The sequence below is a fragment of the Dermacentor silvarum genome, chromosome 11, assembly GCF_013339745.2.
Source record: "Dermacentor silvarum isolate Dsil-2018 chromosome 11, BIME_Dsil_1.4, whole genome shotgun sequence".
Lineage (NCBI taxonomy): Eukaryota > Metazoa > Arthropoda > Arachnida > Ixodida > Ixodidae > Dermacentor > Dermacentor silvarum.
The window spans coordinates 22,381,562-22,405,811 of record NC_051164.1 but is presented as its reverse complement, the minus strand read 5'-3'; the positions used below and the strand labels follow the sequence as shown (position 1 = coordinate 22,405,811).

General features: G+C 46.6%; 1 protein-coding gene across 1 annotated transcript in view; it reads right to left on the bottom strand.

Moving 5' to 3' along the window:
• Nucleotides 1-8,178: 8,178 nt before the first annotated feature.
• The window catches only part of LOC119432459 (solute carrier organic anion transporter family member 4A1-like), a 48,896-nt gene continuing 32,824 nt past the window's right edge, over nt 8,179-24,250 (bottom strand). Inside the window, exons 9-11 of the mRNA XM_049658243.1 lie at nt 15,297-15,478; nt 14,026-14,090; nt 8,179-8,411 (exon numbers count right to left, since the gene is read on the bottom strand). Coding sequence (XP_049514200.1) covers nt 8,179-8,411; nt 14,026-14,090; nt 15,297-15,478 — 480 coding nt within the window. The remainder of the gene's footprint in view (nt 8,412-14,025; nt 14,091-15,296; nt 15,479-24,250) is intronic.

Here is a 24,250-nt window from a genome sequence, read left to right as displayed (position 1 = left end):
GAAGCGTAAAATCAGAGGCGACCTTGAAGTAATTTGTTTACGAGAAGAGCTCCACTAACAATTGTACCTGTTTCTTTCTTCGGCATCATTCCCGAGTTACATTCACAATTTATGATCGCATTTAATAAAAGTTATACATCTCCTGATAATTTCACTGATAGTTTTTACTCAGCGGTGCAATGATTATTAGCTGCCTTTACACGGTAAAGTCTTTAGCTTCTCTTCCTGTCGGCCGCCCAAGAATGTCTATTGGTGTTTTGTGGCTCTTCGGCTGACGCCTGGTGGCACGTCTCCTCATTTTTGCATATGAAGCTCACGCTAGCACAACGCGAAAGACGAAGCAACTGACACACTAATACAACGCGCAAGGCATTATCACCGAGATCGTACAGCGCGTCGTAATTGCAGCCTCCGCGATTTCAGAAACATTTTTAATTGCGCCAAGTAAACGCCAAGGTGGCGTTGGTACATAGCGTCCCTTCATCTCTGAGGCGTCGTAATGAGACCACCGAAGCGTTCACTGTCGGTGCGCTGATGGAGCGTAACCGGCGTCCGAGCGAAGAACTTTCGGGCGGCGAACTCACGGCCGGCGCGGTGCAATCTGCCTGATTCGGGCGAACGCCGCCGCCGGAATAGCGCGCAGCGGTGGACGACAGCTCAGGAGGCCTTTACACGTCGTGCAAAGTCTTTAGATCTCTCAGGAATCGCGTTGTATTTTCTCATTCCTGTGCGAGGAAACAGTAGTTCTAGTATTATTCGTGACAGCAATCCAGTTTATCATGTTATATCAAACAGCTATGTTTCAGGACTTGCTTTCTGGCTTGAGCTTTCCCACCTGCAACCAACTTTTATTGTATTTGTGATTTTATTTTATTTTTCGGTTTCAGATTTTTAAAAAATGTAGGGCAGAAACTCCCCACTGGGAAACTTTCATATGGTGCGTAACATTCGTTGTAATCATTACTTATGAAGCCTATACTGTACCCTTGAAACCAAAACTTGCGTATTTTAAAAGATAAGCTGCGGCACCAAATGCGTATTTATATAAAAAAACGCGGGCAAAACGGCGACGGCGTCTACAATAGTTCTGTGCGTTGCTGGTGCTGCTGCATGTCCAAGTTTATACAGCTGATAAAACTACTATCCTTACTCCGTATAGCTCTCTACTAGGTTGCTATCGCAATTGATGCTTCGCCTTTCGGGTGAAACTGCGACATTTTTTGTACTGCCAATCCTGTGTTTGGTAAATGAAATAAGTGTTGCTGTAGTGCATTTGATCTCGCACAATTTGTCAAACGATAGGTTCGCCTTCGTTGCAACACGTCCTCTCCTGAAACTTCTCCTTTTTGTTGCAAACGCAATTCTCTGGTTGCTTGGGTTATTCGCGCGTTCATTCTCCGCCCAAGCTCGCACCTGCGTTCCAACTGCGCGTCGGTAAGGCCAAATCAAAACGCGTCAAACGTCTGAACGCGTTTGCTTGCCCGCGGAAAATTCGTAAGGCTATTTTATGCCGCTTGTATAGGCGCATAGTCACTTAAATATTGCATGTCTATCCCCAATATTATTTTGTGCTCATGAATATATATATATATATATATATATATATATATACATACAGGGTGTCCCAGCTATCAGCCGCACGATAGAAAAAACGAATAACGGCGTTACGCGAAGCCAACCTAGTGCGTATTGTGTCCAGTAGAGTGGAGTAGCCGCCAGTATTTTTTTCGTTACGGAGATTTAATTAATTAATCGTAATTAATTATCTAACTCGAGAAGTACTGTCCTAATTATCGAAGTGTCAATGAGCAAGTTGTAGATAAAATTGGGCTTTAGGTGGAAATCGAACTCAGGACGCAGGCGGCTTTTGAAAAGAGAGCGTTTGAGAGAAAGGTAACCTCGCGCTCCTTTTACGAGTTCCGCGCGCCGCACACGACTACGAAATTTGACTGAGATGTTCACAGCAGCGTATGCTATCCTCGGACATTGATGTTTCACCAAGCCCGATAAGTGCTTCAGGGCGTTATGGAAGCTTGCGGCATTACCATTTTAAGGTTATTCAAATTTTCTTTCAGACTTGAGAATCTTTATTTGTTAAATAATGTGTAGATTTACTTCTTTCATTTTATCATTGGGACTGCATTGAATGCATTTTATTGCGATAGCAATTATATGGACACTCAAAAGCAGATTTCTGCTGTCGGCGTCGCCGTCGCCGTCGCCGTCGCCGTGAGGTTCCGTATGACGTCAATGGAGATGAAGTCGTCGCCGCGCGCCGAACGCTGTATGTGCGAGTGAAAGGGCGCGAGGGGCGCGCGCTTTCACGGGGAGTGAACGCACGGCGGAGAACAAACGCGCGTTCTGCGCCGTGCTCCCTTAAGGGCTGCAGAAGTAAGCTTCTCTTTCCTCCTTTACAATCACCATATATGTAGAGCAAACGCGCCTTCTTCCGACGAGCGAAAGGCCTTGGGGGGGGGAGGGGGAGGGAAGGGAGGCGACGTTTAGCTGCGGCACCAAATGCCTATCTATATCAGAGGCTCCGGCAACAGTCACCAACACCGCACGTATTTTGAGCGAACGCGGGCAAAACGCCGACGGCGTCGACAGTAGTTCTGCGTGTTGCCGGTGCTGCTGCAAGTCCAAGTTTATACAGCTGATAAAGCTAATATCATTACTCTGTATAGTTCTCTACAAATTGGCTATCGCAATTGATGCTTCGCCTTTTAAGGGAAACTGCGACAACTTTTTTTAAAATTTACCGATATACAGGTCGGCTCCAGCTTGCAATCCATAGGTTTGGGACATTTTTCTGCATACGTATATATCATGCGAATGTAATGTGTTGGCAATAACGCAGTACTGGTAAAGATATTTTGCACATAAGCTAATTTTCATCAAAGAAGAGAAACTGGCTGTCCACAACCTGTAGTCAGCCCAGTTAGTTTCGTGCTCTCGATGTGCGTGCGCCAACTTGTCATGTGCCAACTGCGCCAAGTCGCCTTGCGACGTGCGCCAACTTAGTCGTCCTGTCAATCCGGCATGGCCGATATAGATATGGTGGAAAAGTTTGAGAATAAAAAAAAACATTTCAGCCAGTTGCACGAAGTGAAATCTGTCGAAACAGCGGAGCTGTGGTCGTTCTGTTTCTGAGATTGTCGCGTGTGTTTCTTTTTCTCGCTGTGGTAGTCTTCTGGTAGTCTTCGTTTTAGACCGAAGGACTGACCACATCTGCACTGCTTCGACAGATTTCACTTCGTGGAACTGGTTGCATTTTATTAGTGAGACATGAACATAAAGGTAGGGTAGAAAGCGCTTTTATTCACTGTTTAATTTCTCCCATTGCTTGGGTTTTCGCAGCTGTTTTTTTTTTTTGCCCTTTACAAGCACGGCCTTGTGATCGTTGTGGTAGACGGTCAGTGGACGCCGCCCGTGCCGAGCGGCGTCCATCGTGCGAACAGCGTACGGCGCAAACACCTGCTATTATACCCAGGCGCCTATCCTACTCGTATACCCGGCGCGCGCTCCGATCGGTACCTCCTCGCCTCCCGGCGACGGGAGGAGAGGAGCGCTCTTCGACAACCTCTTCGACAATCGAAATTATTTTCAACGCAAACAGAAGAAACATGTGACCGTCTCCGCATACCTTGCGGGAAAAGGCGCTCGCGACATTCATTTTGTCGGCACATACATTATTCATCAATGTTTCATAAGGCATTTCATAAATGTTTCATAACCACATTCTTTGTCATTACCAATCATCACATCATAATTTTGGTCCGGTAAGACAGGGATATTAAAATGTGGATTCTCGAATTTCGTCATATTGTCAAATTCGCTATCTTGTCTGCGCTGATTGGCCCACGAAGCTGCTACGGCCTCCCTCATTGGCTCAAAACACCGCCATTTCAATGTTATGCAATTTTTATTCATTTTTATTTATTTATTTATTTATTTCAGGGCCCGAGGACATTACTTAGAGGAGCGGGAATAGTTGGTCACTGCTTCTATGAAACGTGCGGCGTCGGATATGGCAACGATAGAGTCAGGAAGGTGCTTCCACTCGTAAGCTGTTCTTAGGTAGAAAGAGTGAAAATAAGAAATGGAACGTCATAATGGAACACCAACTTTGAATGGATGTACTGTACGAGATGAGACGCAATTGAACGTAGCAATAATTGGTCTCTAAAAAGGATGTTCAAGAAATAGACTTTGTTAAACAGACCGAAGCGGGGAATTTTGCGGCGGGAAACAACGTCTTCTAAGTCTAATAATGTATCGGGGTCTTGGGGCGCAAGGGCCAGCACTTGCCAAAGAGCCTCAAGAAATGATAGTCTTGTAAGTCGAGGTTCTGTTTCATTATTGACACACAACAGTAAAGAAAAAAATTTAGACAGAATAAATCGAGCGGTTTGGTTTTACACTGATTCTACGGTATCTGAGTGTAGACTTACCCGGGTTCCAAATTGTCGTGTTCCGGGGCTTCCATGAACGAAGAGGCAGACTGTACTTGAAACATGCTTTATTGCATGGCGGCAACTTAAAGTGGCAGAATGACCGCCAAGGAATACAAGGACAAAGTGCACACCCAGCCTTGAAGCCAGCGATTATATAGACATAGTGGGCGAAGGTGATGTGATCGCGATATGGGCCGCGTGACAGCAAGGGAACGCTATCACGCCACTACGCGTGTGCAGATATGCGACACAAATCGTACGTGCGTATTCAAGTTTTGGTATCACTAAAGCTTTATTAAAGTTGTGGTTGGCAGATGCGGCCGCAGGTGAAAAGTTACGGCGCAGAAAACCTAGCCAGCGATTGGCGTTTTTAGTGACCTATAGTTAGCATGCATGCTCCATGATAGGTTGTTTTTAATGTGAACGCGAAGACGCTTGTAAGAGGGAACAAATAAGAGTGTCCTACCATTCAGATTATACGAAAAGAAGCCAGCAATAATAGCAAGGCGTGAAATACGGATGTGTTTGCTCTTGGCATTATCTAGCGTTACAACCCATCGGTAACACCAAGAGGAAATAGTATTTGAATTGTACGGTATGGCCAGGTGATCAGAGAAGTTAGTGATAACGCGATAAATAATGCAGTCATCGGCGAAATGCTTGATACAGGATAATAAATTGGTAGTAAGGTCGTCAATATGTAAAAGAAAAAGTCGAGATCTATAGGAACTTCTGAAGTTACTGCAGTTGAGGAAGAATTACGGCTGTTATCAGAAACTTGCTGAAATCTATTTGATAATAAACAGTTCATCAACTTCAAGATCAACTTCAAGGTTTATATTAAATACTGAATAGTAAAAACCAGTGAAAAGACAAAGGACAGAGAAGAGACGTGGCACACACGACGACTGGTCGTGTGTGCCACGTCTCCTTCTCTGTCCTTCGTCTTTTCACTGGTTTTTACTATTCAGTTTATACTAAGTTTAGAATATTTAAAAATAAGGGGCTCATGCGAGACCTAACCTAAACCTTGAAAGAATCCCCCAGAGAGTGCATCCAACTGTTAGGGTGGCATCAGTTCCGCGTAAAAGGTTATCTGGAAAAGATAAGAGCTGGCTTTCATAGAAAATAATTTTGCGAGACTATGTTGACTTATTTCGTTGAACGAGTTTAATTCTAGAAAACTAATCAGACCAGAATAAAAGACGTGCTCCACGAGTCTGCATAGTACACTGGTCATTAATACGGGCCTGTAATTCGAGGGAGACTGAGCATCAGCCTTATTTGAATGTAGGAACTACGTTTCCCACCTTCTAATCACTCAGCATTGTACATCACTACAGGCACTCCGAAAACAGCTCAGACACAATATACCACAAGAGTATACAGATCTGCTTTTTAGAAACTTGTAGTTATTACCGTCGACACTACACGAAGCCAATAATTTCAACTTTCTTATGAAATGATCAATACCTAGAGAATAGAAAAAGTCGGGGACGTTTAAAAAAAATCACGTCAGGAACATCTAGATACACCGTTGGAGAGGTACGCAAAAAGAAGGAAGCAATATCTACGTTTATTGCCTCACCCCCATTTTCAAGACTAACAGTCGCATTCAGGTAAAATGCAGCTTTCTACAGTTTCCCAGAATAGCAGCCCTAGTCTCCTCGCTACGTGTTGCCTATACTTCTACTATTCCTGGGTAGCAACATTTGCAAAGAGGTTAAACAATTACACCATATGCAAAGCAGTATGAAAGTTGGGGTATTCACGGCACGTGCTAAGGCTGGCGCCGCGCCGACGAATAACTAAACGAATTTTGTACTTCAGCAACTACGTTAGGTAGGCAGCCGTCTGTGAGAGCCCTGGCGTAATTGGGCTCGCTAAGGCACCGTCGTTATGTGGAGGTTCTGTGAAGACCGACGCTTGCGTGTCCAAAAGACAAACGAGCCCACTTATTGCGTCTTGCGGAGAGCGCAGAACACCAGCGCCGTATGTCAGACCCATACATTGTCGTGGTACTATCACAAAATAAATTACAGGAGCGCAGCAAAAAAGAAGGCACTGAAACTTTCTGAACGAAAAACGATGTCAGCAAAACACGAGTACAAGAAACGGCAGCAGTCTCCCGCACTGGAAACACCACCGTTAGGTGTCCTTGGTGTCCTTCCTAACAACATGTATTGTTGCGTACACAATCAATATTCCTCACGTCATCATTTGGAGGGTGTAAAACTCACTTCGCAAAAAAGCTTACAAAGTACAGGGAATGCGAAGAATACATTCCGAAAGGACTAAACATTACCTCGTGAATAGTGCTCCTTCACTTCCGATCAGAGCAGCTGTTTTAGCTCCCGCTAAAAATGACTTCGTTAAAGTCACTTGCTGTAGAATACATTGCACAGCGCAGCTCTGAAAGTCCAGATCAGGCGCCGTAATCTTTACAAGTCTATGTCCCATTATTTTCGCCCTTCGTCGTTGACCGCACTTCCGGTATCACTCCAAACTTCCATTGCCTCCAGGCATAATTCCTATAAAATATTGCATTTCGAATATTTTCAAACATTTTTAAATATATGCAATTACGGACCTTGGTAAGGGTCAGCTAAGCAAAGGTGTAATCTCTTATACATTCTCACCGGCCGACCCATTGAACTAATCTAACGTAACCTAACCTGAATGAGTTATGGATTCGTGGGCTTAAGCGTCCAAGAGCGCCCCTGTAGCTACGAATAAGACTGTACTGGATGGCCCCAGGTTCTCTAATTACTGGCTACCTATATATAAGTACACCAGCTCTTAGTCCGTACACCTGCCTAGCACAGTTATCACTAACACCGGCGGCTATTCCCACCTGTATTCTTCCCATGTTGAGATTTTTCCGAAACCTGGTAGCTGATGTCTTATTAGCAGCCTAGCCAGTTTTCCTCTACTTGAGACCTTAAGGAAATGCAGGCATTTTCATCGTTGTCTAAACCACACCTCCTGACAACCGCCTGCACGTCTACAGTTGGCACAAATGAACAAAAATATTTCAGACTTCAGCAACGTAACGGCGCAACCAGCAGCCAGTAGCGGGAAGATGAAAAAGCAAAGCTTCGCTTTAGGATATAAGCACTACCAAAAAAGCTGAATCAAAGCGAGGGCGACAAGTAGCATCTTTCGGGAGCTGACATCAAAGCTTGCAGACGTCTTTTCCCTGCAGCCTTTTTGCCCTAGGTGTTCCATGGGACGAGGTAGAAAGTCTTTCCGGAGTGCGTTTCACTGCACTCAATCTTAAACAATATAAGAAAAAGAAATGCACGAAGAAATCTAAAGATATCACAGATAAAGCAGGAACACGAGCGCGTCTAGTTCTGCCACCTGAAAAGTTCCGCATGCATAATGCAGCGCACAGTGACTTTCGTGTGCGCTTCCAGTTCCGTCAGATACAAGCGTATATAGTTGTCCCATCGGGGCTGACGACCAAGCTCTGCGGGTTGCAATACTCCACCGTTTCCTTGATACATTGCTTTAGCGAGACGAGCGCATTGAAGAAACGTTGTCTGCTCGTATCCTGCATTGTAAAATTTGGGCCAGCAACGAGCACGGGGGAGCGAAGAATGATAACGGCAAGCAGCGTGACAACGTTATCTGTGCGCATCCTGCCCGCGCACCAAAGTAGGCGGATGTCGAACGCGCGCAGAGTAAGCGTGAGCAACCTGAATGGCGCGCTTCGGCAGTTTTATGAGAGCGATCCTCCCGCCGACGGCTGGTAAGTGAGGCTGGCACACGAAAAGAGCATCACCGACATGGTCTTCAGCAGCACCAGCATCGTGGCCATGTTGCGGCTTAGGGCGGCGTTGTTGTAGATGGCGCAGTGGCCGGAGTCGTTCGTCTCGCCGTCGAACACGGACGACCATATTTCGCAGGCCATGTCCACTGTCTTGCCGAAGATGAGTGGAGCCGGAATGGTGCCTGCGTTTGGACGGAGGGAAAGCCCTTAATCCAGTGTTAACGTCACTCGGAAAGTTCAGATCACAAATTGCCTATTTTGTTTCGGCAGTTCGGCACACATTCGGCAGTTTCGCCCCATGCGAGAGGCATTGATATCGATGGCAAGTTTTAGCGCCGTGCTGAATCTCCTCGGTCGGCGTTCTGTGACAAGAGGCGAGTGCGACATGTTTTTTGCTAAGCAAAACGCAAGGCATCTTCTGCTGCGAAGAAGGAACAGCGCCCCTGGCCGCTACCAGGCGTCTCACAACGCTAGCGTGCGAAGGAGTGGCACCATAGCAGCGTTGCAGGTGTCGCCGCTCAATGGTGCACGATATGAAACGGACAGGAAACAAAAGGCGTTAATCACCGTCCAAGTAAATATTGTTTAACGTTAGCTTCTCCTTTACTGTCCCTTTTGCTTAGTCCAGTGCACACACAAAAAAATTAGACCATCTTCCCGTAGGGGAACCCTGAGTAGTATGCGAAGCAGCCAGGGGGTCGACTCAAGGTAGTTCTATCAGCTGTATAACCTTGGACATCCAGTAGCACCAGCAATACGCAGAACTGTTGTGCATGCCGTTGCCGTTTTGAACGCGCGCGGCGTTGGTGACTGTTGCCGGTGCCTCTGGGGCGCCTACCGTCGCGCCTCTAACCTAAGCTGCTGCGCATTATCGCGCACGGAGCCGCAGGTGTTGCCATTCGTTGCGCAATACGGAGAGGAGAGGAGCGTCGGAGAGGAGAGGAGGAATGCCTAGAGGAGAGGATATGAGACAAGGAGAGGAGGGGGAGGAGGATTCGCATGCGCAGTGCGGGTGTGGACGCCGCACGGCGGATTCAGGGAGGTACATAGCCCCGAGCATAAGATGCTTCGCATCTAAAACAGCTAAGAAACGCAAGTGTCCCTGTATAGTAAGCACGCGCACAACGCTCATGCCAGCAGCGGAAGGCAGAACGCTGTCCTGGGGGGGTATTCTGTGAGTGTCCACCATGTGGGCATGTCCATATCGTCTGCTGCTGAAGTGCTGATTGGCTCGGAGCGCCTGTCTCCTTCTGACGTTCACCCCAGCCGAGCCAATCGGAACTTCAGTAGCAGACGAAATGGACATCGTTGAAGGCTACAGCGCGGAACCGACGAAGACGAAAACAGGAGAGGCACACAAAGAAAAAAAAAATACAGCGCTGGTCTTTGTGTGCCTCTCCTGTCTTCGTCCTTGTTGGTTCCGCGCTGTAGCCTTCTAGGATGCTCAACCAACAAGCCCAACTGATTTCTCTGAAATGGACATCTCCACTAGGTGGCCACTTACATAATATCCCTTACACTTACAGAACTAGGTGGACACTTACAGAATACTACAGGACCGCGATTTTGTAGTGATTCCTTCTCCGACAATATTCCTTTTCGCACTTTTCGCGCTTTGTCAGTGGTCAGAGCGACGTCCCGCCCGCATTATCAAAGCGATCATCTGGCCGTGAACGGTGTATGATAAGAGTGGCGCTATAATCGAGCGGAAGCATCGCTACAAAACCGCGGTCCCTGCTCCCTATGAAATTGTTTAACAAGTGTGTAAGTGCGAAGTTCTGGATTTCGAATAAAATTATTTAAAGGCGTAGGAATAAGAGCCGTGTTTCTTAACAACGTGTATTTAGATGTACTTTCTTTTAAGATAGTCAGGTCAATATAAAATGAGTTATGCGCAGATTTCAGATGCTTTATTAACGCCCAAAACTCGCAGGTTTACTTCGGTGCGCCCACTTGAAACTGTACCGGTTGGCCGCTGAGCCAATCAGTGAACAAAAGCCAATTTTTGACGTCGTGTGCACCCGTGCAGCATAACCATGTCGGCGTAATACACATATTTAGTTTACTTTACGCAGCGGCGTTACATACGCAACACAGTTGCTTATCAAAGCTGCGCATGCGTAGAACATACTCGTATATAACTACGATTCGTGTTGTGTACGTAAAGCTCTGTATTTGTTTTTTTATTCTCACAAAAACATCAATAGGTAAGTCGGTCAGCGCCAAATCACGAAAGCACCTCCAAAAGGAGCGAGCCTAAGCGAATGCGCGTGGGCGTCCTGCGATTCGAACATCTTCTGATAGGCTATTGCGTTCAGCCTGACATGACCGCGTTCAGCCTGATGATTGCGGTGTGACGTTCGGAATACGCAACCAAGTACTTTCGAGTGTGGTTTAAATATCTTTCCTTCCGCAAACGTTTCGGTCGGGAAGAAATAAAATATGCTGATTGGCTATAGCAGATTGAAATAATCTGCCATCGCACATCGCTAGCCAAGCTCCAGGAGCTACTGCACACTGAGCATGCGGAATAACATTTACGGTTTAAAGCGTAGCTCTTAGGCGCCCGTCCCTGCGGCGAGAGTCGGCTGTGGTTCGTCGTAACCGAGCGAATGAACACAGCGAATGATGAAAGCGAACGAAGAGCGCAGCGAGAGATGAAAGACGGCGATAGCGAAGAGAACGAAGAGAGTGCGAGGCGGAAAGCGGAGGAGGAGGCTATAGCAAAACCGTTGGCTACGAGGTGGCGCAGAGTAGCGCGCATTGGCTACGAGGTGGCGCAGAGTAGCGCGCATCGTGTGTATAGAAACAAAGCGCTGCATGAGTGGAGGTCTGTCTGCAGCGGCGGCGGCTATGAATCGCGCCCACACGTCACCCAAGCGCCACATTTCACGATCTCTCGATTGTAGCGAGGCAGTCGCGCCACCACTTCGCTCAGTTTGTAGCGTGCCGCGCTGACCAACGTGCCGCGCCAGCAAATATATCGCGAAATGAAACCTCCACATACAGCAGCGCTCAAATTTCGCATTAGGGAGTATCGTAAACGTCGGTGGATTTTCTTACTTTTTTTTTCACCATTTGTATTCACTGAAATTTATTTTGATCCTCTTTAGCGATAATTATTGTTTTGCTTATTCTTCTGGTTTTTCCGTTGTATGGATGTTGATAACATATATGCTCTGCACCAATTTTCAATGTATTGTAACTTGAATTCAGTGCACATGTATATTTTCTTTATTTATTTTGTGTTATGCTTGCTGTACGCGTAACTTCGTAAATATTTTTTAAATTTAATTATTGATTGATCCACATTAATTGTTTACAATAGTGTTACGATTTCACTATAATATGTCTAATAATAGCTGTAATGCTAATGTATTGTATTAGCCCCAACCCCTATGTAATACCCTTTCTGAGGGCCTTTAGAGGTACTTTGAAATAAAAAAAAAAATAAAGTTCGACAGTTTGAAATAGCACTAATAACGAGCATTAAATCACAGTTGGGCAAATGCCGATGTATCAAAGCAAAAGCTGTTAGCGACTGTACTTAGTGAACCTCCGCTCATGCACTTCATAAAAAATACCCATAGACACCTTGCTTGTAAACAGTATTTCACGCACGGTCGTAAAATTGCACAAGCCTCTCTCATAACGATTTAAAAACCTGCGGTTCTTTAATAAACAAAATGGCACAATTTTAACCTTTATTATCAAGCTAGGTACCTATTAAGTACCGACTTTTTCGTGATTAAGTCCAGGGACGTTAAGCAGGCTAACCTTTTCTGCACTTGAAATCCAGCTAAGGCGATTGGAAGCGCTACGGTTCGCAACGAGCGGCCACGCATGGATTATGCGAGACTGTCGATGATTGTGAACTATGGCTATATAGACATGCGCAAACCTTCCTTTGCGAACCATCCCGCGCATTCCGGACCGTGGATACTGCTGCTGATGGCGGCTTGCTGAATAGCCATTCACACGAAATAAATATTACGCAGTTACGCGCCCAACGATCCGGTTGAACCTTGGTCTTCCAGCCCAACAGCTCGATGCTCTAACCATTAGGTCACATTTGTTTTAGGTGCGAAGCGCCTTATGCGCACGGGCTGTCGGCGTCTCCTGTCGTCGTCGTCGTAGTCACGTTAAGCAAGCGGCTCGTGCTCGCGCTCGCGCTCAGCACGCGCTCGTGCCACTGCTCCCGCTTTCGTCGTCGTCGTCGTCGTCTTCCACAGCTGGCTGCGTTGCCGCTCATCATTCCAGCTTAAAATTTCACTTCTCTTTGGTCTTCGTAATGGGGATGCCGCGTTTACGGGGTTATGATCCATTGCTTAAGGCAGTACGAGTCCATTAGCGGTGCATCAATGCATGCTTCGCACCTCCCCAGGTTTCACGTTAGTGCAGCAGCATTTCGCTCAATGGGTCATTTGACACTTACGCATCAAATACATTTCACCACTCAAACCGAGCCTACGACTTAACTCCTGCTAACTGTAATAAATATAATAAAAACCAAAAGCAGTAAGAAAGGCGTCCATTATGGTCCAATTGCTGAGGGAGTTAAAGAAAACAATGGGGGTGTCGCTAGCGCTTCATGGTATAAGACATCATCAAGCTTGTCCTAAAATAATACTAGTGACAGCTTGACAACACGGCCGGATTTTTTTTTTCCTTATTTACTAACTTGACATCACCTACAAAAATTCAGCAGTCGACTACAATGCTAAAAGTCCCTGCCACTGCTTGATAACCACAATAGCACGTATTTGTTTACTAAACAATACTGCAGGCCACTGCGTAGTCCAAACAGGAAGGACCAAGCAAAGTGCACAGTGACAAGATGAGATACCCAACACACATTTATGCTTCTCCCGGGCCAAAGCGAAGTAGCTCTTTCAGAAAACAGCCACATGCGTCACGTCATGTAACACATATGAGAGCACGTGCGCTCAAGCCAGTTTCCATTAGGCCAGACATGAAGCACTGAATGAAGCGAATATATATATACAACCTGTCCTTTCGCGTCGCACTTCTTTAGGCCTAAGCGTCTCCGCACGACTCCTCCTTCGACAACCAACCAATATCGCTTTCGTCCTCGTGGCTTTGCCCAGACCCCAGCGTCCAGCAGGACATCATCGGTCAAGCCCTTGCTGCTGCTGTGTCGCAAGGTATACCGGCCGACGGCGAAGGATTTCTCTCCTGACGTTCATTGACATGAGTGTTTTTAATAAAGTTGTTCCTCCTCCTCCTCCTCCTCCTCCTCCTCCTCCTCCTCCTCGTGGCATACTTCGCTGCGTCGGCGTCTCGCCGAGCGTATTTGCTTGCGTTTCGGCATAGCTTGTGAACTCTTTAGTACAGAAACATCGCGGGACATTACAGGCTTCGTAGGACCACAACGAAGACACTTGTACGGATTGCCTTTAGTTTTATAGCATTTTGTAATGTGGAAAGTTGGGCGAGTAGGCGATTACTAATCGTACCGTGTTGGTGGAGCAGAGCACTGGCCAGGACAAGGCAGAGATACGCAACAACAAATTACACTCGCTGTAGTTGCGAGTGTCGTGTATTCTTATGTCTCTCCTCCTTGTCCTGGTCAGTGCGCTGCTTCACCAACGCGATATTATGTTTATAGCATTTAATTAACAACATGTGCTTTGGATTTGCATATCTTTTACTATCCCGGGCACGCGTGTGTGTGTAGGCGAGAAGTGGGGGACTATGGTGGGCGGGAAACCACAATAATGGCGTCAAGGATGGCCGCTTGCCCCCTCTATCATAGCGAACTACGCAATGACGTACCCAGGAGACGTATAAAGGCCCACTGCACTCCTAAGGCGAAAGACTTCTGCTTTGCCGAGACGCACCTGCATATAAAAATTGGCGTGTGGAACACGACACTTTCGCAACAGCGCTGAACGTCTAAAGGCGGCTCAAACAAGCCGAATGTCTAGTTAGGTCAAACACGCTAATTAACTCCTCAGACTTACTCTTGGGTCACTTTTATCTGCTTTTACGCTGAGCAGCGCGTTGGCTAACAAAGCAATCAAACATTATATCGTAGGCTGTGGATATTCAACCCAGGCAAGAAATATTAGGGCTGGCATTATATTCATTGTTCCTGTTTCGGCGTAACGGAGCCGAGAACACGTTATTCGCGCTGTAGAAGTACGTGAGCTAAGCGTACAATTTCTATTTACTGCATGACTTGTTTATTTGACTGCTGTCATCTTTATTTACCGGTAAATACATCAAGCAGGTGATTTACGGAATGTGGTGGTCAACATGTTGCCCACAGTGACAGCGGCTTTAGGTGCTTCCTTTCACATCTTCTCCAGATAACGTTCTTTCAAACATTATTTCACAATGATAAAGTGCGGATTTAGACGACCTTACAAAAAAAAACGCTAGAGTAACAGAGCCTCCCGACTGATTATGCCCTAAAACTGAAAGAAAGCATGCAAGCAATTTCCAAAGTCATTTCTCTATCGTCGGCTACGGAAGGTCCTCCAGTCTACTCGTCCAACGCCGAGTCCACGATTGAAATTTGTCCTGCCCTTCTTTATCAAAAATGCCGAGAAGAACGGGTAATTTCATTAAGTAGATTCGTGACAAAACGACAAGCAGCCGTCCTTCCTTTATCTTCGTCTGTTAACTTTAGTGCTGTTTTTCAAGTATCAACATTCATCAACTAATTCAAGTGTCTATGTTCCTGCAGTTCTCGATGCAAAATGCTTCAAATTGGGAAATTCGTTCTGTACTTAGTTAAGCTGATGTAAGATGCGTGTATTCTAAAAAAAAAGTGAGATGCTCAATGGCATCTTCAACACTAATTAGCTATAGATGATCTTGCTCCGCTGTTGGCTCTCCTTGGGCATGGCGCCCTCTCAACCTACCATTTAGGCGCCTTCCGGTCTGACCAAAAGGGCCGGTACGCCACACGCCCAAACCACAGTGTTTTAGTTTGTAAACCACCTCGGACCCGCACGAGACAACGTTCACGCGGGAAACGCGTTTCAAAATTTTAGCAACCACCTGGAGCGTCTAATGGCATTAGGTGTAGGGAAGCCCACCTGATGGTGATGCTGATGCCCGGCGCGCTGATGTAGAAGGTACCGAACATGCAAAAGAATGTCGCCACCATGTAGAAGCCGTAGGCGGCGCATTCCTGAGAACAGCGCACCCGTTCGGCCTCCACCACGAATTCGGTGTGGTTGTCGTCAGCTATGTTGATGCAGTCGCAATCAGTGTAGAGCTGCAGGCAAGCGTCAGAGTTGATTTAGGCTAATATTTTTTTGGAAACGTGCCGCGTCAAGAACAAAGGGATTTAGCCTGCACGTATGACGTACTGTTGTGCACGCAATACCTTCCTTTCGAGGTATTGTGCAATAAATACACACACACACACACACACACACACACACACATATATATATATATATATATATATATATATATATATATATATATTGATACGTATACATGTTTATCTTTCACCGGTGGCCGTTTTCCACCGGCTAACAAATGTTAAACGTTATCGCTCGGCGCAGGACGCGCCTGTATCGGAAGTTTCTAGAACGTTATCGATGCTTCCTTCCGTTGCCTGTTCTCACCGACGCTTATGTTATCTGATTGTATGACCGACGCGAATTGTCTAGAACTTTGTGGAAGACCCGCGGGCATCAGGGATTAATCTGGAACCTTCGATGACTCAGGTATAAAAGCCGACGCGTTTCGCCGCTGATCAGATTTTCGACGATCGCCGACTGTGTTCGCCGTTATCGTTGTGCTTTGAGTGTACCTTGCTTTTGTGGGCACAGGTTCGCCCAATAAACAACCACTTTTGTCATACACAGTTTTACGACTGTTTACTTCAGCGTCACTACTACGTGACATTATATATATATATATATATATATATATATATATGTGTAGAAGAAATGTAGCTATGAGTGCATAACTACATTAATAAATAAATGAGTTGTGACACAATCAAACTCACGATCATTGTAGAGGGTAATGTGTTGGCACTGAATCAATATAGAGGCACGCCATATTACCGCTCTCGAAACGAATTATGCATGAGGCGTGTACTGCAGCGGGACTGCTCTTTCACGCTTTGCCTAGGAACGCTTAGCGCCATCTAGCGCCGCCGCCGCGAAGCCTTCGCGTGGCCTCCGAAATACGTGGCGCGTCGATGCGTGCGAACGCTGGGAAACTTGTTATGCGGCAACCGCGGCTCCACTCTAGCGCTTCTTTCCGGACACACTGCGCCCTCTAGTGACACTGTCGAGAAGTCCGCGCGTGGCCTCCGAAACCATTAGAGTGGCGCGCCGGTGCCTGCGAAGAACGCTGAGGATTGTTCCTTCGCTTTCCGCACACTCAGTGGCACGAGACATTTATTGAAGAGTGGCACATACCTAGTGAATTCATGGCGCAGCTCGCTAAAGTGTTAGCCTGAAAGGCGTTCTTTGAAAAGCGGGACATACCCACTGCAGTTGTGGCGCAGCCAGCTGATACATCGGAATTCTATCTTTGAGAAAACCTTGTGACGGGGTTCGATTCCGCTCAGCATGGGATAAATTTAAGGGATATTTTTCGTCGCTGTAGAGCGGCAAATTTCCAATAGCACATACCTAGTTACTCAAGCTGGCATGAAAGAAGTTCATTGAAGACCAGCACACACCGAGTGGCACATACCAGGTACTCCAAGTCGGTGTCAAAGAGTTCCTTCGAACAGCGGTACCTATCGCTGTTTACATCCCGACTTGCATCTTACATTGACCCATGTCGGCGTGAAAGAAGCCCGTTAAAGAGTTGCACGTATGTACACATTGCCACATGCTCAGTGACTCCATTTGGTCCGATGGTTGGTTTCGAACCATGTTACCTCTGCACAGCTTCGATCACGGACTACCTAGCGACCCAGGTAGGCGGGAAAATGGTTAGATACAAACACAGATAGACTAGGAACAGAGGCCACGGAATCTGCGCAATGCTTTCTTGTCGATGTGTGGCTCTAGCTGGAAGAAAGTAATATTTTGTTTATCAAACCGATGTTCCTGAAATTTATGTTTTATGAAGCATTGAACTATTTTCACAATAACAGGTGGTACCCGAATCTACGCCCCAGCGACGGCTTCCTCCCAGAAACACAAACTGACCTCGAAGGCTATGTTTTTGTTGGATGCATGCGCCAGGCATTTTTCTTTCTTTAGCCAAGCGAAGCTAAGTGAAAACATGTGCCATAAGTGCTATTAGTGCAGTTCTGGTAGCCATTCACGGCACAATTCGTCGATAGCATTTGTATCTCACAGAGACCACAGACCTCGGGGTACTAACACGCAAATTCCCGCTTGTACAACAGCCCTGATGTGCGCCGCGATGCATTGAACAGCTCTGCCGCTTGTTACGTCTCAAGACAGCAAAGCGCCTTCTTTGGGTGTCGCCCCCGAGGCAGCCCCTTTCATCAGCTCTGTCCAGACGGCGACAGTACCCGACACCCACCTTGACAAGCTGACCATCACCGAGATGCCACTGATTGATGCGAGGGGCCATTTTCGTGGAATTACTACCGTGGGAACGGCGACGATCTCGGTTTCTCAGATGGCCACGCAGTTGCGGCGAATGCGAAGGTGAGGTTGCAACTTTAGGGGCCGAATCCAGCGGAACCGTGCGACGCCATGGGCGGGATATTGTGAACGGCCGACGATTGTGACTGCCCGAGACACAGTGATCAGATTCCCTAGTCTGGTTACATAGGGAAGACGACTTCTTTATGAGCGGACTCATTTGGGGTCCTCTTGTGTCCTGACGTGTTCTGATAGGTGCTCGGACATGTAGTGAGCTCAGACATTCAGAGTGCTCCCTCATGAAGTGAACTTTCATATCTAGAGCCACTGTGATCATGTAGAATAAATCCTTTTTCTCTCGCTCCTACCCCGGAACTACTCATCCCTTCTGGATGTAAGGATCACCGGCCTAAACGCTACCCCGAGTCCCAACACGCTCCACTCGTTACCACTGTGGTAGCGTCGCTCGTTAGCACGCTTGTTTTTAACTTCGTAACACACATAGCGCGAAAGCCTAATAATATACGAACTGAAATTTAAGCAACAAGTAAGCTGTACTTAATAACAGCCGACTTACAGTAATCTCATTTACTAGTACCAAGACTTCACCGCCAGGCCGCGCCACTTACTGATTTTTCAGACTTTCTTAACAAATTTAAAATTATAATTCCTATTTAAATCGTGAAGTGTGTCCCGGATTCTGTCACTATAAATCGCGGTCCTTTCATTTCCATCAACATCTCACAACACATTCTGTCCAGTTGTCAGTCCCTTTAACGAAATTTCATTAAATTTTTCTTTTACCTTCGCAAGTGTCATACCTAGAACTCATAGGTTTGTGACAATTAACATCGCATCAAAGGATGTTTTTTAATAATATGATCTATTTACTGTTTGCGACGAACGCGCCCCAGAACTCGGCTGCTTATGAGCACGAGGCCTTTGTATCGGCGATGAAATTCCAATCGTCGAGTATACCGACCACGAAAGCGGGCAAAAGGGTCACATAAAACTATTAACTTTAAAATGCTTTTGTGCTACTCGGGTGTTCTCGTTTAAAGGAAACTTCTAAAAACGAGAGTCTGCATGCCCTCTGTCTCCAGCATTTGCCCCGTTTGCTTATGACACCGTACCCAAGGTCGGCACACCGACTAGAGCAGGCCTATTCTGGAGACGGTGCAGCAGTAAACTGCACTTTACAGGGCGAAAGACCGACCAGGCAAATGCGCCAGACTCAAAAAGCTGGAAGAACAGACAAAAAGGGTGCTTCATTAAAGCAATTGTGCTCTTGATGACATATATTTGTTGCAATTTGGTTATTTAGGTTTTAGTCATTCTATTGCTGACTAATTCCGCAGAAAACAAGGCCACCAGACAGGATAGCTGAAGAATCGTAATGATGGTAGTGCTGTCCCACGAACGAGCTACTCGGCAAGACAGCAGGACCCAGCCACGGTCAGGAAAGTTCGAGACGGTTCGCAAAGAAAGTTTTGGTTTTAAAAGTCACAAAGTCACTTGAAGCCAACGAACGAAGTTTCACAAATCTATGTGCAGATACAGATACAGAATTAATTTGCGTTTAAGGTACAGCGTTCCATTAGGGCAAAAAAGCGCTTTGTGGCAGCTTGGGAACCACCCTTCGCCAGTGGGTCACACGTCCTTCGGACATGTACATTGTACACACAAATCACAGAACCGCAGAATTGACAATTGTTTGAAGATAATGATTGCGATTTGGTGAATCAGACTTGCTTTATTTGGTCAAAAAAGGGCAGAGTAAAAACAAATGGCGCAATTATTTCACGTGGATACTTCTACGGTAACAAACTGACTTCAGTAGAATAATAGTAGAAGCAATCGTATAAATGACGGCAGAACAATTATAACATCGGTTAGTAAAACTGGACACAGTACTAATTAGTAAGCATTCTCAAATAAGTAAAGCTGGTAATTAGTGTCGCCTTTGAGATCTGTTGAACAGACATTATTTTCATTAAGAATATCAGGACATACTTCAGTAAACCGCATGGTCACGAATGATGGCGATATGTGGTACGGCAAAAAGGTTGGAGTCATTGAACAGGATGCCGCATATCGCGAGCATGCATGGGACGGTTTAGTTTGAACAAGGAAACAGAATCTCATTATTACCTAGAACTGCGATTTTGTACAGTCGCGAGCAAAAGTTTGGGGACCAAAGATGCCGCGATCTATTTTTTTTTTTTTCAACCCGTGCATTCAGGCTGAAATCAAGAGCACACGCCTGCGAGCGCGTACTTGACCATTACAATTTATTAAACCAATTCCAGGTCGCGGAGCTGCGCTAAAGTATAGTTAAATTTTTGCTGAAGCCGTGGTCTCCAAACTTTTACTCGCGACTGCACATGATCAAGAACTTGGAGTGATCCAGCTGGGTCACTTTGAGAATATTGTGAGCAAAATATTAATCCTTCATCTTCTTCACCTGTACATAATCATCATCACTGTGCGCGTCGTCTTCGTTCAGCGCGTGGCTCAGCCGAATAAAGGCGACGAGACAACTGTGCTGCTGCCTTACAAAGTGGTGGAGATTGCTTTCGATCCCCTAGACCTCTACGCCGTCGAGTTCCACTGGAGCTTCGTTCGGGTCGCCGTTTGCTCCGCCTGTCCACTACCATGACCCAAGTACCGCAACCCGGAGCCTCCGGCATCACCCCCGCTGCCCCCCAAGCAGCCTCCTCCGTATGGACCGTTACCGCCCCGCAGCGTTCGCAGCCCAGCAACCTTCGAACGAATGATGGACACTGTTCTGCGGGGCCTTAAGTGGAAGTCTTGTTTGTGCTACCTTGATGACATAGTCATATTTTCTTCAACCTTCCAACTCCACTTGCAGCGCCTCGATGAAGTTCTGACGTGTCTCTCTGCTGCTGGTCTTCAGCTGAATACCAAAAAGTGCCACTTTGCCAGCAAGACTATTAAAGTACTGGGCCACCTCGTAAGCAAAGACGGCATTCGGCCTGACCCCGAAAAGATTACCGCCGTCCTACGCTTTCCGAGGCCCCAACGCTCCAAAGAACTTCGCAGCTTTCTTGGCCTGGCTTCTTACTTCCGGCGCTTCATACGTGACTTTGCTACCATCGCGGCTCCGCTTCACCGACTCCTCCCTTCAGGAACTCCATACGTATGGTCAGACGAGTGCCAAGCGGCTTTTGACACTTTAAAGCGTGCCCTCACGTCTGAGCCAGTGCTTTGTCATTTCGATGAGTCCGCACCCACTCTACTCCATACTGATGCCAGCGGCCATGGAATCGGCGCTGTTCTTTTGCAACGACAACGTTTTGAGGAACGCGTGGTCGCATACGCAAGTCGGACGCTAACATCGGCCGAGAAAAATTATACAATCACTGAGCAGGAGTGCCTCGCCGTTGTTTGGGCCATCCAAAAATTCCGACCGTATTTACACGGCCGCCACTTTACGGTCGTGACCGACCACCATGCTTTATGCTGGTTGTCGACGTTAAAGAATTTATTTGGCCGTTTAGGTCGCTGGATACTTCGTCTGCAAGAATATGACTTCGACGTCACGTACAAATCCGGCAAGAAACACAACGATGCAGATGCTCTCAGCCGCTGTCCGTTACCACCGCAGTCCGACGTTCCCGGCCAGCCTCCATCCGTCACCGAGCCTGTAAACGCGTCCTCTGCAGTTCTTTCACTCGCCGCTCTCAACGGTCTTCCTTCTTTCCACCCTGAGACGTTCGCGTCCCACCAACGCGACGACGCTTACTGCCACTCAATTATGGAACGCCTTCACGGCTCATCTCGTCCTCCTAACGCGCGAGCCCGTCGCCAGTTGAAGGACTTCAAGTGTGAAAAATCAATCCTCTACCGGTATGTCTTCCACCCCGAAGGACAGCGTTGGGTTCCTGTCGCTCCTCGATCACTCAGGGAACAGATATTGAAGACATTTCATGATGATCCCACGGCTGGACATCTCGGCTTTCACAAGACCTATGAACGCATCCGCAGTCGTTTTTCCTGGCCTGGACTTGTCACCTGCGTAGCGAAATACGTCGCGTCTTGCTCGCTCTGTCAGCACCGCAAACGGCCCACTTCACCTCCGGCTGGACTGCTGCAACCTCTTCCCTGTCCTGACGCTCCATTCGCGGTCATCGGGATTGACCTCTACGGACCGCTGCCATTATCAGCTAGCGGCAAGAGATGGGTCGTCACTGCAGTTGACCACTTGACCAGGTACGCCGAAACAGCTGCGCTACCTTCAGGATCCGCGGAGGAGATTGCTACTTTCTTCCTGGAAGCCATCTTTCTACGACATGGAGCGCCACGCGTCCTTTTGAGTGACCGTGGCAAGGCGTTTCTGTCGAAGATACTCGGGGACGTCCTCCGCACATGCAACACCATCCATAAGACGACTACCAGCTACCATTCTCAGACTAATGGCCTCACAGAGCGCTTCCATCGAACTCTCTCTGACATGATCTCCATGTACATCAACGCTGACCACACCAACTGGGATACCATCCTGCCATTCGTGACTTTTGCCTACAACACCGCTGCACAGCGCACTACTGGCTACTCACCATTCTTTCTAGTTTACGGGCGTCAACCGGCCTCTCTCCTCGACGTCTCTTTTTTTGATGCCCCCGTGAAATCGTCGGCGTCAGTGCGTCAGCAGATAATATCTCGCCTTGCCGCGTGTCGCCATCGCGCCCGCCTCAACACCGAGGCAAGTCAACAGGATAGGAAGACTCGCTACGATGCATTTCACCGCGTCGTTCAGTTCAGCCCCGGCGATGAAGTGTTATTGTGGACACCCACTCGAGTTCCTGGCCTGTGCGAAAAGTTTCAGTCGCGTTTTATAGGGCCCTACACTGTTGTAGAGCAAACTTCGCCAGTGAACTACCGCGTCACTCCCGTTGTCACGCCTTCCGATGGCCGCTACCGTGGCACAGAAATTGTCCACGTTTCGCGCCTAAAGCCCTTCCAACGACGTACCGCACCGCTATAACCAGCGGCCAGGTTGGCCGCTTTCGCGCGAGGGGGTAATTAGTGTGAGCAAAATATTAATCCTTCATCTTCTTCACCTGTACATAATCATCATCACTGTGCGCGTCGTCTTCGTTCAGCGCGTGGCTCAGCCGAATAAAGGCGACGAGACAACTGTGCTGCTGCCTTACAATATAAAAAGCAATGAAGTGTGGGTGAATGCGTGTGCACTATCGCCGAGTTCGCGATAAGGTGTATCGCTCGTTCATGAGCAACAATAATTTTTAGTTCATTTTGTTTTTTTCTTTGGCCCTGTATAGTAGGAGTCCGAAATAATTGGTATATATAATGTATAATAGTATAATAATTGCATATCAGAATCATTGCTTGTTCAAGAACTAAAGTACCTGTCTACGGCGATTTACCACATGGCATATCCTTATTCTTAATCTTACACTATCAACATGCTACATTCAAACTTATGGATTCGATAGAAACCACATCCAAAGATTTTTCCGCCTGTACGATTTCATTTTACTGTTGTCTAAGTTGAGATGAAAGTTAGAGATATATAGCGCTTTCGGTGTAAATAAATTTGCATTAGCTTTATTTTAAATAATCATTAGGCAATATTACCTGTTGCCGCAAGTATTCCAGAAAATAATTGCCTTTGATAGGTTCTTCAGATTCCCTTTTACTCGATATCAGCGTGGTTAAATCGTCAGCGTACGCTACAATATTTGCTTCAGTGAGGGCAAGCAATCCCGGGCGTTTCAGCGAACACTTTCAAAAGATTTTTAAAGGTTTTCTGTGGCAGATAGCGAAATTCTAGTTCATGAGGTGGTCTACTCGAAGAGTCGGACACTACTAGCACAAGAAAATTAAATGTATAATCGCCTAATTAACAGAAATTCACTAATTAGGTTTTTAAATAATTACCTTATGGCTCATATTTCAATTCACCAATTTTAGCCATAGAGTTCGCAAGGCAGGTCCACTTGGAATGAATTCTCAGGATGACACCAGCTTCGAGATATTAATTCCCGAACTTTGCGGAAAAATGCATTGGCGTTCCAGTTACTTTTATGTTTCAATGCATAGAACAACGTTTTGTTCAGAAGGTAACGGAAACTCTGCCACAAGCAATCTTTAGAAATTTTTGAAAGTATTCGCTAAAACACCTTGTATATTATTCCACTGAAGAAATAGTAGAGACACCGAAATGCATCCTTCTGATAAACCAAATTAGAGGAATGCTAGTTCGAACAATGCGCTGTTTTTAACAACTACCTGTTTTCGATGTTTCAGGCAGGATCTTAGTAAAGCCAGTCTACTCTTCTATTCCATAATGTTGTAGTTTTCTTGATAGGAATTCCGTGGATGAGATGCTTTTGAAAAGTCCCCTTATAGACCAATAATTAACTAATTATTCTGCTTCAAATGCGTTACTTACGTGCCCTTTTGCTTGA